At 47.7% G+C, this 12,989-nt stretch overlaps 1 protein-coding gene across 4 annotated transcripts in view; it reads left to right on the top strand.

Annotated features, from left to right (window-relative positions):
• ATP13A2 (ATPase cation transporting 13A2) overlaps positions 1 to 4,359 on the top strand; it is a 97,461-nt gene extending 93,102 nt beyond the window's left edge. For all 4 annotated transcript variants that reach the window (XM_075605969.1, XM_075605971.1, XM_075605972.1 and 1 more), the window contains exon 29: positions 1,977 to 4,359. In XM_075605969.1, coding sequence (XP_075462084.1) covers positions 1,977 to 2,144 — 168 coding nt within the window. In that variant the 3' untranslated portion in view covers positions 2,145 to 4,359. The remainder of the gene's footprint in view (positions 1 to 1,976) is intronic.
• The last annotated feature ends 8,630 nt before the right edge of the window (positions 4,360 to 12,989 follow it).

The raw sequence follows: 12,989 nt of genomic DNA, 5'->3' as shown, positions 1-12,989 counted from the left end.
CCTACAGGAGTTCGATTCAGCTGAGTCTTTAGAGGTTAGGCGCTGTAGACCCCCAGCCTGCTCTCTAACACTATATATCATCAGAAACTCACAAGTATGTTTAAAATAACAGTAATATTACATGATTAATGTTCCAATGTTTCAGTCCCTATATGAGGAAAGTTACAGTGTCTGAAACAGTGGAACATTAATCACATAATAATAATAGTATTGTCAATACAATTGATATTTTTTGATGATACAGGGAGCAATCCTGTCCCTTTTTTTTATTATTATTAATTATCATTAGAGGTTTGCGTGTACCTGTTATACAGGGGCACCCTCTGACTTATATCCACTTCCTTTGTGGCAGATAATACATCTTTTGATTGATGTGGCTCTAAACGTGTAATAGGCGTGTGAAGTGAGCTGCTGGAAGTGGAGCATGTGCTGACACATTCTCCGTGTGGTATAGGGGCATTTAAACCTTCTGTTCAGACTTGTACAAGACCTTTTTTTTTTTTTTTTTCTTGTGGGGGAAAAAGTCTTCTGCACTCGTATCAATATGTCAAATTCTGCCCGGGTGCAGAAGTCTCCAAAAAGCAAATCTAGGCAGGGACGTTGCACCCGGCTTAATAAAAACAAATGCTCACTATACAGTGTTACTGGATTGTAACAGTGTATTAGCGTGAAATACAATGCAGTGCCCCTACTGCGCTGGCATAACGGCACTATCTGATGTGTTTCACTTTAGTTGACACTCAGTAGTATTTTCTATGTAAAAACATGAACCATAGATTTAAAAAAAAAAAAACATGTATCCGTAGAAATAACTGCTCAGATTTTGGTCAATTCTTTAAAAAGGCACAATTTAAAAAAAAATGTTAATTGAATAAAGAATAGCATTGTTTAGAACCATGTAAATAGCTGTAAACAAATAATACAAGGATGGATATCAATATGGCTGCCGGGGTCATCCAATAGGAAGCTGCCACGTCATGCCCCGATGGCCTTTCAGCTTTCTTTTGGCCCTTGGGAGAGAGGCTGTAAGCCATGTTTATATTCAAAAGGGAAAAATAAGCAGTAAATACGATGGGGGCATTTCTCTGGCAGTGGAGGGTCCCCAGAAGTTTGAAAAATGCGGTTCAGCTCCAGAAGGTCGCCTTGTTTAAATAGCAGCAATACATGCTGGTCACCTTCTTATTTTTTTTTATTTTTTGCATACTACTTTAAAAGAATTGATGCCCTTTCAGAAGGTTTTTATTGTTTACATCTGGTGCTTTGTTCAGGAGACATGAGCAGTTGTAATATTAAGTGTCCGTGAGGTCGAAATCGAGCTCTCCCCAGTGCACTCCGAAAGTTACCAACGTCGTTTTATAAAATAGAGATTAAAACGCCAATTTTAACGCGCCCCCCACAAAAAAAAGCATTCTAAAATAAGAGCAAGAGGTAAGAAGCTGCTGTTTGTTTTAGTTTTTCCCCTTCAATATGTGCATCAATACAATCCACACAATAAGTCATTGGCTAAATTGCCAAGCGATCCGTTCTCCTGTTATCGATCGGCTTGGGGGGTTCACTAAATGGCTGCAAAGGAGTATTCTGCAGTCGGTGGAAGGGATTTGCATATTAATATGACAGTTCTGTAGGGAAGGTCATATGACCAGGCAGTCACTACATATATAATACATTAAAAATGTCATCTAGAGTTGTTTTTTTTGTTTTTTTAATCTAAAAATGCTACAAGTATTTTCTCATAGTACAGAACTGATTTATTAATAAAAACATGTAGGATATTGCTTGGGCTGCTTCTTGGAATGTGGCTCAATCAGTCCCTGCTTCAGCACAGGTGGCTCAATCAGGGGCTCAGTCTTCGATTGGGCCACCAGTGCTGAAGCTTGGATATCCTGAAAACCTGACCTGTTAGTGGGAGTGACTGGAGTTAAACAGCCCAGGATTACTACTCCCTGAAAATCCCTCTCCCTCTTGCTCCCTTCTAGACGGCTCTGGACCATGGATTTCTGGGCTGTTTGCGACGCGTGCGTAGGAGAAAGGAGTCCAAAAAACTGTACAAAAGACTAGAGAAGGACCTTCAGAGCCAGCACTGGTGGCCTACCATAAACCAGACACTTGTCGCCAGCCCCAGACTGTCGATGCATATCAGGTAGCAGGAACTGAGCCTTTATTGTCACGTGACGGGTCAAACAAGGCTGCAAACTATGAATCGGAAAGCAGGTTGGGTCAGAAATGTGGCAAGACCTTACATCTGCCCAGTGCTACAGCTGTTGGAATGGATTCTGTGTGGATGTGAAGAAGGATACAGAAGTCACTTTTGCACCTTTAAATTCAGCCGAGTGGGGAGATGTGGCCAAAATCTCAAACGGGAGAATTCAACGAAAGAAAATGACAATATTGAAAATGCAGCGACACCCAAGAAACACCAATTTCTAGGAACTGAAGTCTGCCAATTTGGTGTCCAGACCCATGAAGATGAGCAGCGACTGAACCAGACCTCTTGGGACTGATGGGGAAAATACTTGAAAATTAAAACAACGTGTATTTTATATATATATATATATATATATATATATATATATATATATATATTAGAAATATCGAGTCACAAAGGTGTATTTATCAAAGGCTTCTGGATACAGAAGAATAGATCCAGACTTCAAGAGAAATGAATCCTGATGGGGATGGGATATTTCACTGGGTTTGCCGCAATGTTGCAGCTTGAGAGTCTTTGATAAATAGACCCCAATGTGTCCCATGCCTGTGAATATAAATGTTTTGTTCTTCTCTGTGGTATTCATCTAGACCAGGGGTGCTCACCTCCAGTCCTCCACACCCTCTCCCCCCACCAGGTCAGGTTTTTAGGATATCCCTGCTTCAGCTCAAGTGGCTCCATCAGTCCCTGCTTCAGCACAGGTGGCTCAATTAGACGCTCCTATCCTAAAAACCTGACCTGTTGGGGACGGAGGGAGGGGGGGCTTGAGGACTAGAGTTTAGCATCCCTGATCTAGAACACTTTAATCCTTACTAGTGGCCTGGGTTCAGGGAGTGAGTTGTAGGGGCGGTCCCCAGCAAGAACCAAAGTGAACTAGCGTTGGTGGCATGTTTAATCAGGGAAATGTAGGTGCGATTGGCACCATTAACAAAAATATATATTTTCTAATACATTTCTAATCCTCGTCACTTCTTGATCTTGTTTAAACATCATTATCCGAAGAGAAAAAAAGTGTCGAACAATAAGTGCCAGTTTTAAAATTCTAGTTACGTTGACCAAAGAAAATAGAAACCAATTCAATTTTCACCAGAAATAAAATCAATTCACATTTGTACTTTAACCGGGATTTCAAAAGGAGCGTTGATTTCCCCTGGATGTGAAGCAGGGAGTCTCCAGAGCTGTACCGCGTTCATTTCGGCTGTGGGGGACCCCCTGCTCCCCGAGATACTTCCATCTGTAGGTGACGCCGGCCTCGCACTTCTCCGGTTCCGCGGCTCGTGGGCCAATCGGCAGCTGGGAGGGATGAAGCCGCGTCTTGCTATTGGCTCACATGACGAGGGGACCCTTTTAAACAGAAATGTGCTGTGTTTAGCCAGAGCTGCTACCGGCAACCCCTTCAGATGCAGGCAGCACGGGAAGCAGGGGGTCCCCGGAGCTGAAATCAACGCGGTGACCCTCCCTGCTTTACAAACCTAGTGAAAACAAAAGGAAATAGGTAACCGCTTCAATCTTTCTAAGCAAGAAAACATGGGTAATGTTTTGTTTTTGCTCATTTTGTGGGACTGTCCCTGTAAAGAGTAACTGGCTGTATCGGGGGGTTCTCAACTCCAGTCCTCGACCCTCCCCCCCGCCCCCCCAAACAGGTCAGGTTTTCAGGATATCCCTGCTGCAGCATAGGTGGCTCAGTCAAAGAGCCACTGATTGAGCCACCTGTGCTGAAGCAGGGATATCCTGAAAACCTGACCTGTTGGGGGGGTCTTGAGGACTGCAGTTGAACCCCCCTAGGCTATACATTTTTATATAATCTATAATCATTTTAACTGCAATTCCTATAACAGATCATTGGCCTTCTTCACTGCTTTGGGGGGGCGCTCTACCATTGAAGGGGCCAAATAGTAGGACGGTAGTTCATTACCCCAGTTAGAAGCTAAAGTTAGATGGATCTCTATCTTCATACCTTCTTATTAAACTATTGGACAGTGCCATTAAGAAGTAGGGGTATTGTGCTTTGTTGTTTTTTCTAAAGCCTGTGAAAAGGGTAAAACTTTTGCTGTGAAGTTTACATCATGTCTGCATATTTGTCAATCTGTCTATTTTTTTGTGGAATTTGTCAAATAACTATATATTAAAAAAAATATATAATATATTCTGTCTTTCTGCGTAGCGTCAAATTTAAAGAAACTCCACTTTGACACGCCAGCCTGGCTGTCCGTGATGGATCCCCTGAAAAATCCAATTGTTTTATACGTGCCGGCTAATACCTCCTCAAATCTAATACACTCCCAGAATCCCTTCCAGGCATATAAGGCCATATCTACTAAGACGTGCTATTCCAGATGCCCGCTTCCAGCATCGGTAGATACCCGTTGGCCATTCCATTTTAATGGGCCATCATGTATCTTCCTGCGACAGGTGCTTTTGTGGAATAACCGCACTTAGTAAAAATTGCCTAAAAGTCTTCTGCGTTGACTCTAAAGACCCACACACTTAGTGCCGATCATGCCGTCCATTTAAAGGAGCAATCACCAAAGGGAATTTTTTTTTTTCATTGACCTTGATTACATAACTGGAACGAGGAGACGTCCTGAGCTACTTTTATTCCCAGCGCTGGGGACTCCCCTGGCTCCCATATAATACCCTGTGTACTCGCCGGTGCCAGTACTCCCTCCTGGGTTAACAATAAAGCCGCCATATCTCGCGTGATAAGCCGGCCAGAAGGAAGCCGCAACCGACGACGAGCAGTCGGTGTTTTGTGGGATTGCCACTTTAAAGTCCTTGTATTTCATGAAAAAAAATCTTCTATCTGCTAATTGTAAGGAATCCGCCATTGGGTTTGGCTGGAACCCATTCCTTACAGAGCTATGCAGGTTCCAGACAAACCCTCTCTGCTCATGCAATCACCTGCTTCTTGGTGCCTCCCGTGCAGCTCTGGCCTGATTGACTTCCTGTGCTATTTAGAGTCAGCACTTCCCCCCAGGGAGTGCTGTGCATAATCCAAATCTCCCTTGGTGTCACTGTGCTGGCCACAAGCTCCTTGCTTGTTCCCTCTTGGCCTTCCTGTGTCGAAGCGCTAGTTTCCCAGTGCTAGCTTCTTGTTCCTGTGGCCTTCTGCTTATCCTCCTTGCAGTGGCCTTCATGCCGTCTTACCCCTGTCCTCCTTACGGAGTCCCTTTCTATGCTGAAGCGTCCCCGCTCCAAGTTCCTGTTTCCTACGCTGAAGCGCCTCCGCTCCAGCTTCCTCCTTTCTACGCTGAAGTGGCCTCACCCCAAGTTCCTGTTTCCTACGCTGAAGCGGCTCCGCCCAAGTTCCTGTTTTCTTCGCTGAAGCTGCTACGCTGTAGCGCCACACACCTGCCTTCCCATTGCCGACCCTCGCTTGCATCATCGACCACCGCTCCAGTGCCGCCTGCCTTGACCCCAGCCTGGACAATGTTAACGCTGCTTTCTCCAACCCTGACCCAGCTATGTCTGACCACGGAATCCGTACTCCGTGGCTTAAGGTCGGTGTATATACCTCCCCACCTCAGCCCCGCGGTGTGGTCCCAGTTTGTGGCGAGCACGATCGTGACACTAATTCATCTATTAAGCAAAATATAAGCTTTTGGGTTCACACATTTTCTGCTCTTTAGGAGACATGGGATCCATTGTTCAAAGTCTCCCATCTACAAAACCATCAGATTAATCACCGATAAGGAAACCCATGCACAGCACTATGTTTTATACCTGGGAGTCTTTAAAAATGTAGAGGCTGTAATCGTAAACACCATCAATTAGCTAATAATGATACTTTTATGTTGTTTAGTCTTTTATTCTATGGGTTTATACATAATCCATCTAGATCTATCCATCATACTACAAGGACAAAAAGGATAGACACTTTTTAGAATAAATTCCCTTTTTCTTTGAAACAGAAGTGTATTTTGTTAAAGTAATAAAAGTGGTAAAACTCTGTAGCTTCATAACTCAATTGCTGTTTTGAACTATTAGCCACAAAATTACATAAAGATCTTGCACATAACTGTTGGAAGCAGACAGGTTTCATCTTCAAATGATACCGGATAACACATATGAGAAGGGGACCTATCTGTGTTCGGACACTCCTATAAGCATCGTCTATGTACCTTACTGCTCCCTGACCCATTGGACACACAGAGAAATGGGGCAGCCAATACCTTAGGCTCTCGCTCCCTCTTTGTTTGGACAGCAAGAATCCAAACCAAATGTGTTTATAGAAAATATGCAGGTAAATGTTACACAGTGTGCAAAAGAGGTAAAACCACGTGCCTAGTAACACTCATTGTAAATCGTTTTGTTGGGTCAATAAAAGTAATACAAAGCTGTAAATAATTTATCTTGGCTTGCAAACTTTAGTTAAACGTAAACTAATAGGTGGACCCCCGCAGCTGCCAGGTGTAAGGTATGGTGTAGGTGCTCCCTAGGTAGTTAAATGAATGAAGACAAACAAGGAGATGAAACCTAGTATGGGCACTCATACACCAAGTGGATGATAAGTGAAATAGTTAAAACGTAAACAAAATGTAGCCAAATTAAAATAATGGGTATTAAAACGAATATTAAACGCTATGATCCTATAGTCTGCGCACTATAGTCAGTGCTCTGGATCAAACAATAGGAACTGCAAATGCACATCAATATTAACCGAGACTGCTTGTACTGGACACTGAGCTGTCTGTTGGTGCTTCAGAACTTGAAATCCAGGAGTATGGCGCTCACGAGAGCGTGAGTCCAAATAGTTGTGGGTTTTATAGAGCATGAGGTCTCACATGGCATGGAGCATAAGTATGAACCATAGAGTGAATTCTAATGATCTCCTTCCTTATTCCAGGCTTTGCTGTACAAACTGCATAATGCATGGGGAATACATGTTTCACATGTACACAAAGCTTGAACAGTTAAATGCTCATTTGCATGTCACGGCCCAGAATCCCTCTCTACCGTTTAACCACTGTATATTATGTAACAATTGGGCGCATGAAACAAGTTTGCGGGACTTGTGGAAGACATTCTTATAGTTGCCTTTAGTTACCTGAGTTACATGGAACCACCAAGATTAACCCAGTAAGAGTGTCACTGTCATGAATTCATCTTTGTGCGAGTGATAATGTGCTTTAACCCCATTGCTGCCAGAGGAGTCATCAATGCGTTTAATCTCTTTTTGCAGTGAAAAGGTTAAAAACAGAAAGTAGATCCTTTAATCCCTATAAGGTTATTTTTGTGAGTACAAGAATAATCTGCCCGTATCACAGGAATAAATGTACCTCTGCGTGAGAGCATTCATTCCATTTGCAGATAAGCGCATGGCACTGCATGCGCATGCCTGCTCATGTTTAGTGTACCTGAGTCTGAAGTCATTCTGCTACATACAATACACACTACACACGGCTCAGGAGACTTGAAAGACAACGTATATATTGCTATTACGCTCTCATTCTCTTTAGCAAAAGCAGTATTTCAGGTTCGGGACGAACCTTATAACGTCTGTCAAGGTGAACTCTGGTGGTGAAATGTCCCGCATGCGCAGGGTTTTTTAAGGAGCGGCTTTTTTGGACGGATTTGCGAAAGTTCGCCCATGCGTGAAAAACGCAATTTTCACAACGAATTCGAACTTCGGCGGAAATGTCACCTCTCTACACACCACAAACCGCTTCTAGAATAGCCTGTTACCTTCAACCTCTTTAACTCCATTGTCACAGTCAGAAACAATGGGATTAAAAAGGGAAACCCTGTCCAGTCATTATATATGTACCGGAGCCACAGTTTGCTGCAGTTCTGCGATTGTTCACCATGCACTATATCAGGGGTGGGGAACCTTTTTTCTGCCAAGGGCCATTTGGATATTTATAACATCGTTCGCGGGCCATACAGACACAGACGGGCAGGCACACGGCAGGCACACAGCAGCCATGCAGACACACAGATCCCCCCCCCCCCCCCTACCTCTGGTAGTTGCTGCTGGGGGGATCGTGTAGGGCGGCTGCTGGAGTAAGTGCGGGGGAAAGTGCGGGGACTGCTGCGGGGGGAAGTACGGTGGCTGCTGGGGCTAGTACAGTCGCTGCTGGGGATCGTGTAGGGCTGCCGGTGCCTCACACCACCTCCTTCTGATCGGGCGCGCGGCAGCCATTTTTTTTAAAATTAGCGTGACCCCGGTTATAGCAGTTGCCTTAGCAGGGCCAGACCAAATGATTTCGGGAGCCTTATACGGCCCTCGGGCCTGACGTTCCCCACCCCTGCACTATATGGACACAATTAACCTCTGTGGGTTAAAGGAAGTAGGATGTGTAGGGTGCTGCTTTGGGGACCTTCTAATTATCTGGCGCTGAACTGAATGGGTTAACCTGTTTTAAGGTATATGCAAAAAATAGATATTTAAAAAAATAATAATCATGTTTTGATGTAAATATAATATTAGTGAAGTTTATCACATCTTTGGCACGCAGTTGCTCTGCAGCGGTTTGCAAACGCTGTGATAAAATTCACTAACATTATTTTACGGGTGTAACAGATCAAACGGAGTCTGCGATTAGTGCCGAGTCTGGGGCTATGTTACATGTAGACGCCTCCGATCCCGGTTGCACTGAATAGGAAGACGGAATGCTAAGGACAGCGTATAACATCAGTCGTGTAGGAACCTGCTGTAAGGGACACACTGATGTGGTGTCAGACTTAACATGTTTTGGCCAAAAGACTGAACCAAATGACCCATACTTATTAGAAGAAATATATCTTATACTATATTAGTGAAAGCACTGTATGTTTGTTTGCCTGCCTGCCTGCCTGCATGCATGCCTGCCTGCTGGATGTCCGGTGTCCCTAGCGGCAATCTCATTGGTCCCTTGGCCCGCCCGCCCCCGCACACCTCTCATTGGCCTCACACACTCACACCACCCCCTTGGCCCGCCCCCCACACCTCTCATTGGCCTGAGGCGGAGTGACGGGCCAAAGGTCCAAAAAAATAAAACACACACACACACACACACACACACACACACACCTCTCTCCCCTCTCCAAATCACCTTTTCCCCCTCCCCAGCGGCATCACCTCTTCCCCCTCCCCAGCGGCATCACCTCTTCCCCCTCCCCAGCGGCATCACCTCTTCCCCCTCCCCAGCGGCATCACCTCTTCCCCCTCCCCAGCGGCATCACCTCTTCCCCCTCCCCAGCGGCATCACCTCTTCCCCCTCCCCAGCGGCATCACCTCTTCCCCCTCCCCAGCGGCATCACCTCTTCCCCCTCCCCAGCGGCATCACCTCTTCCCCCTCCCCAGCGGCATCACCTCTTCCCCCTCCCCAGCGGCATCACCTCTTCCCCCTCCCCAGCGGCATCACCTCTTCCCCCTCCCCAGCGGCATCACCTCTTCCCCCTCCCCAGCGGCATCACCTCTCCCCGCTCCAAATCACCTCTCCCCGCTCCAAATCACCTCTCCCCGCTCCAAATCACCTCTCCCCGCTCCAAATCACCCCTCCCCGCTCCAAATCACCTCGCTTCCCGCCTCCCCGCTCCAAATCACCTCGCTTCCCGCCTCCCCGCTCCAAATCACCTCGCTTCCCGCCTCCCCGCTCCAAATCACCTCGCTTCCCGCCTCCCCGCTCCAAATCACCTCGCTTCCCGCAGCTGCCACGCGGCGCGTAAGATGGCGGACCCCCTTCCTCCCTCGCGGCGCCGAGTCAGACGGTGGCGGCGCCCGGAAGTACAGGTAGGTGTCGCTCCCCACCTCCGGCGCCAAACGGAACTGAGAAAGGGCGCATCAACTGAGGTGTGTGTGTGTGTGTGTGTGTGTGTGTGTGTGTGTGTGTGTGTGTGTGTGTGTGTGTGTGTGTCACTGTCCACTGCCCCCCCCTCCTATCCACTGCCCCCCCCTCCTGTCCACTGCCCCCTCTCCTGTCCACTGCGTCCCCCCTCCTGTCCACTGCGTCCCCCCTCCTGTCCCCCCTCCTGTCCCCCCTCCTGTCCACTGCCCCCCCCTCCTGTCCACTGCCCCCCCCTCCTGTCCACTGCCCCCCCCTCCTGTCCACTGCCCCCCCTCCTGTCCACTGCCCCCCCCTCCTGTCCACTGCCCCCCCCCTCCTGTCCACTGCCCCCTCCCTCCTGTCCACTGCCCCCCCCCCCTCCTGTCCACTGCCCCCCCCCTCCTGTCCACTGCCCCCCCCCCCCTCCTGTCCACTGCCCCCCCCCCTCCTGTCCACTGCCCCCCCCCTCCTGTCCACTGCCCCCCCCCCTCCTGTCCACTGCCCCCCCCCTCCTGTCCACTGCCCCCCCCCCTCCTGTCCACTGCCCCCCCCCCTCCTGTCCACTGCCCCCCCCCCTCCTGTCCACTGCCCCCCCCCCTCCTGTCCACTGCCCCCCCCCCTCCTGTCCACTGCCCCCCCCCCTCCTGTCCACTGCCCCCCCCCTCCTGTCCACTGCCCCCCCCTCCTGTCCACTGCCCCCCCCCTCCTGTCCACTGCCCCCCCCTCCTGTCCACTGCCCCCCCCCCTCCTGTCCACTGCCCCCCCCCTCCTGTCCACTGCCCCCCCCCCTCCTGTCCACTGCCCCCCCCCCCTCCTGTCCACTGCCCCCCCCCTCCTGTCCACTGCCCCCCCCCTCCTGTCCACTGCCCCCCCCCCTCCTGTCCACTGCCCCCCCCCCCTCCTGTCCACTGCCCCCTCCCTCCTGTCCACTGCCCCCTCCCTCCTGTCCACTGCCCCCTCCCTCCTGTCCACTGCCCCCCCCCTCCTGTCCACTGCCCCCCCCCCTCCTGTCCACTGCAGGAAATGCAGGGGGAGGAATCCATGCCTTTGAGGCGCCCCCCCCCTCCCTTTGACGCCCCCCCCCTCCCTTTGACGCCCCCCCCCTCCCTTTGACGCCCCCCCCTCCCTTTGACGCACGCACGCACACACTGACTGAGGCACACACTGACTGTGTGTGCGTCAGTCAGTCTGTGTGTGTTTGTGTTTCTGCCTCAGACTCACTGACGCGCGAGCAAACACACAGTGACTGACGCACACACGCTACATGAAGCTGTAAAGGAGGGAGGGGGGGGACTGGATTGATGTGAATGGGGGACAAACAGAGAGAGGGGGGAGGAGAGAGAGGAACGGGAACATTACATCCCGGGCAACGCCGGGTCTCTCAGCTAGTACTGTATATATGAAACAAGTTGTCATGTTTGATGTGCATTGGGGCATCTTTGTTTTCTGCAGCAAATATGAGTTAATGGAGCAATCCATGCAATATCCTACGTGTGTTTTTTTTAAATAAATCAGTTTTATAATATTAGATAATACTAACTTATTTATTATTCAACTCTTAATGCCGCATTTAATTCGTTTTAATATACTGGGCATCTTTTGAGCAGGTTTTAGCCAACGTCCTCAGCAGTGCAAGAGCTTGGTAACACTTTCCTGGTTGTGATCATTTGTTGCCAATATTCCCAGCAGTTTGAGCTGCAAACTGTAACAATACATAATGCTACCTTTAGTATTATAAGAATAGCAGTAGCTGCTGAGTTACACTGACTGAAGGATTGATTGAAACTGAAATTCGGCCATTTAGTGAACCTTGGGAAGCAGGATCTCTGTTGATCCATCACGGGAGAACTAATCTATCGACAGCTTAGAAAATTAGTTTACAATAAAGGTAATCAAAGGCTGTATTTATTAAAAGAAAAAAAAATATTTTTTTTTTAAGTGCCGCTTAGATTGCCTCTAGTTTGCAAGGGACACCCTCAGTAACATTTTGTTCCCATCTCAGCACCTAACATATTGTGCTGTATCTCTGACCCTCCCCCTCATCTCCCCAGTAAGGTCACTTCCTTAGCACCTCTAACCATGCTGGTGATCTGAGGCTTTCATCTCCTCCCTCCTTTCCTGGGTCAGTTTGGTTTGTTTAACCCCTGGCATGTTGTTTCCTCCCATCGGGAGAGGCAGGCTCATGTCTTAAGCCTGTTTTGTTTTCTTCTTTATTTCTTGGGCAGCACACCTGAGATAACAGTCTGCTAATGTATAAAGGAAAAACGTTGTATGGTGCTCAATAAAAAACAGCAGAACTTAAAACATGATAAATTCTTGAAAAAATGGAATTAACCCAATGAGTGAAAAATAACAAATAATTCCGGAAGATGTAAACTGGTAAACTATAATCCCACAGAGCACAGTAGTAAGGATACAATGATAGTTTAACACCTGCCGGTGACCAGTATAAAAAACATCTATTTCAACGGAATAAACTATTGAACAAAGTCCAGAACAAAGTGGATAAACTGGAATGGACTCACATGGGGATGGATATCCACGATTGACAGCAAGTCCTGATGTATCCAGTAGTCCACGGGTTAATGTGCCTCCGTCTGTAGGTAGATACACTGAGCAAAACGAGGAAGAAAAACGGAGCACTAGATCCAAAACTGGCAAAGCCAGAATAAAGTACAAGGATGCGTTCCCATAATAAAAATTAAAGCTTATTTTAATGGATAAAGAATAGAAAACCACACCAACGCGACTTCGCTCCTCAGTGACTATCAGCGCTTCAGAATAGCACCTTCAATTCAAATACCCGTGTCGGCTCCTCGTAACCTTGGGTAAGTCACTATATCTCCCTGTGCCTCATGCACCAAAAACATAGAGTGTAAGCTCATCTGGGCAGGGACTGTGTCTGTAACAATCTTATGTGCTGCGTACTGTGCGCTGTACTGTCATTGCGAGAAAAGCGCTATATGAAATACAGGTAATCCTCGCTATCCAACGTTACATTTTACAACTAGATTGTAAGCTCCTCGGAGCAGGGA

The sequence above is a fragment of the Ascaphus truei genome, chromosome 6 (assembly GCF_040206685.1).
Source record: "Ascaphus truei isolate aAscTru1 chromosome 6, aAscTru1.hap1, whole genome shotgun sequence".
NCBI classification, from domain to species: Eukaryota; Metazoa; Chordata; class Amphibia; order Anura; family Ascaphidae; genus Ascaphus; species Ascaphus truei.
This window is presented reverse-complemented; position numbering and strand designations above follow the sequence as displayed.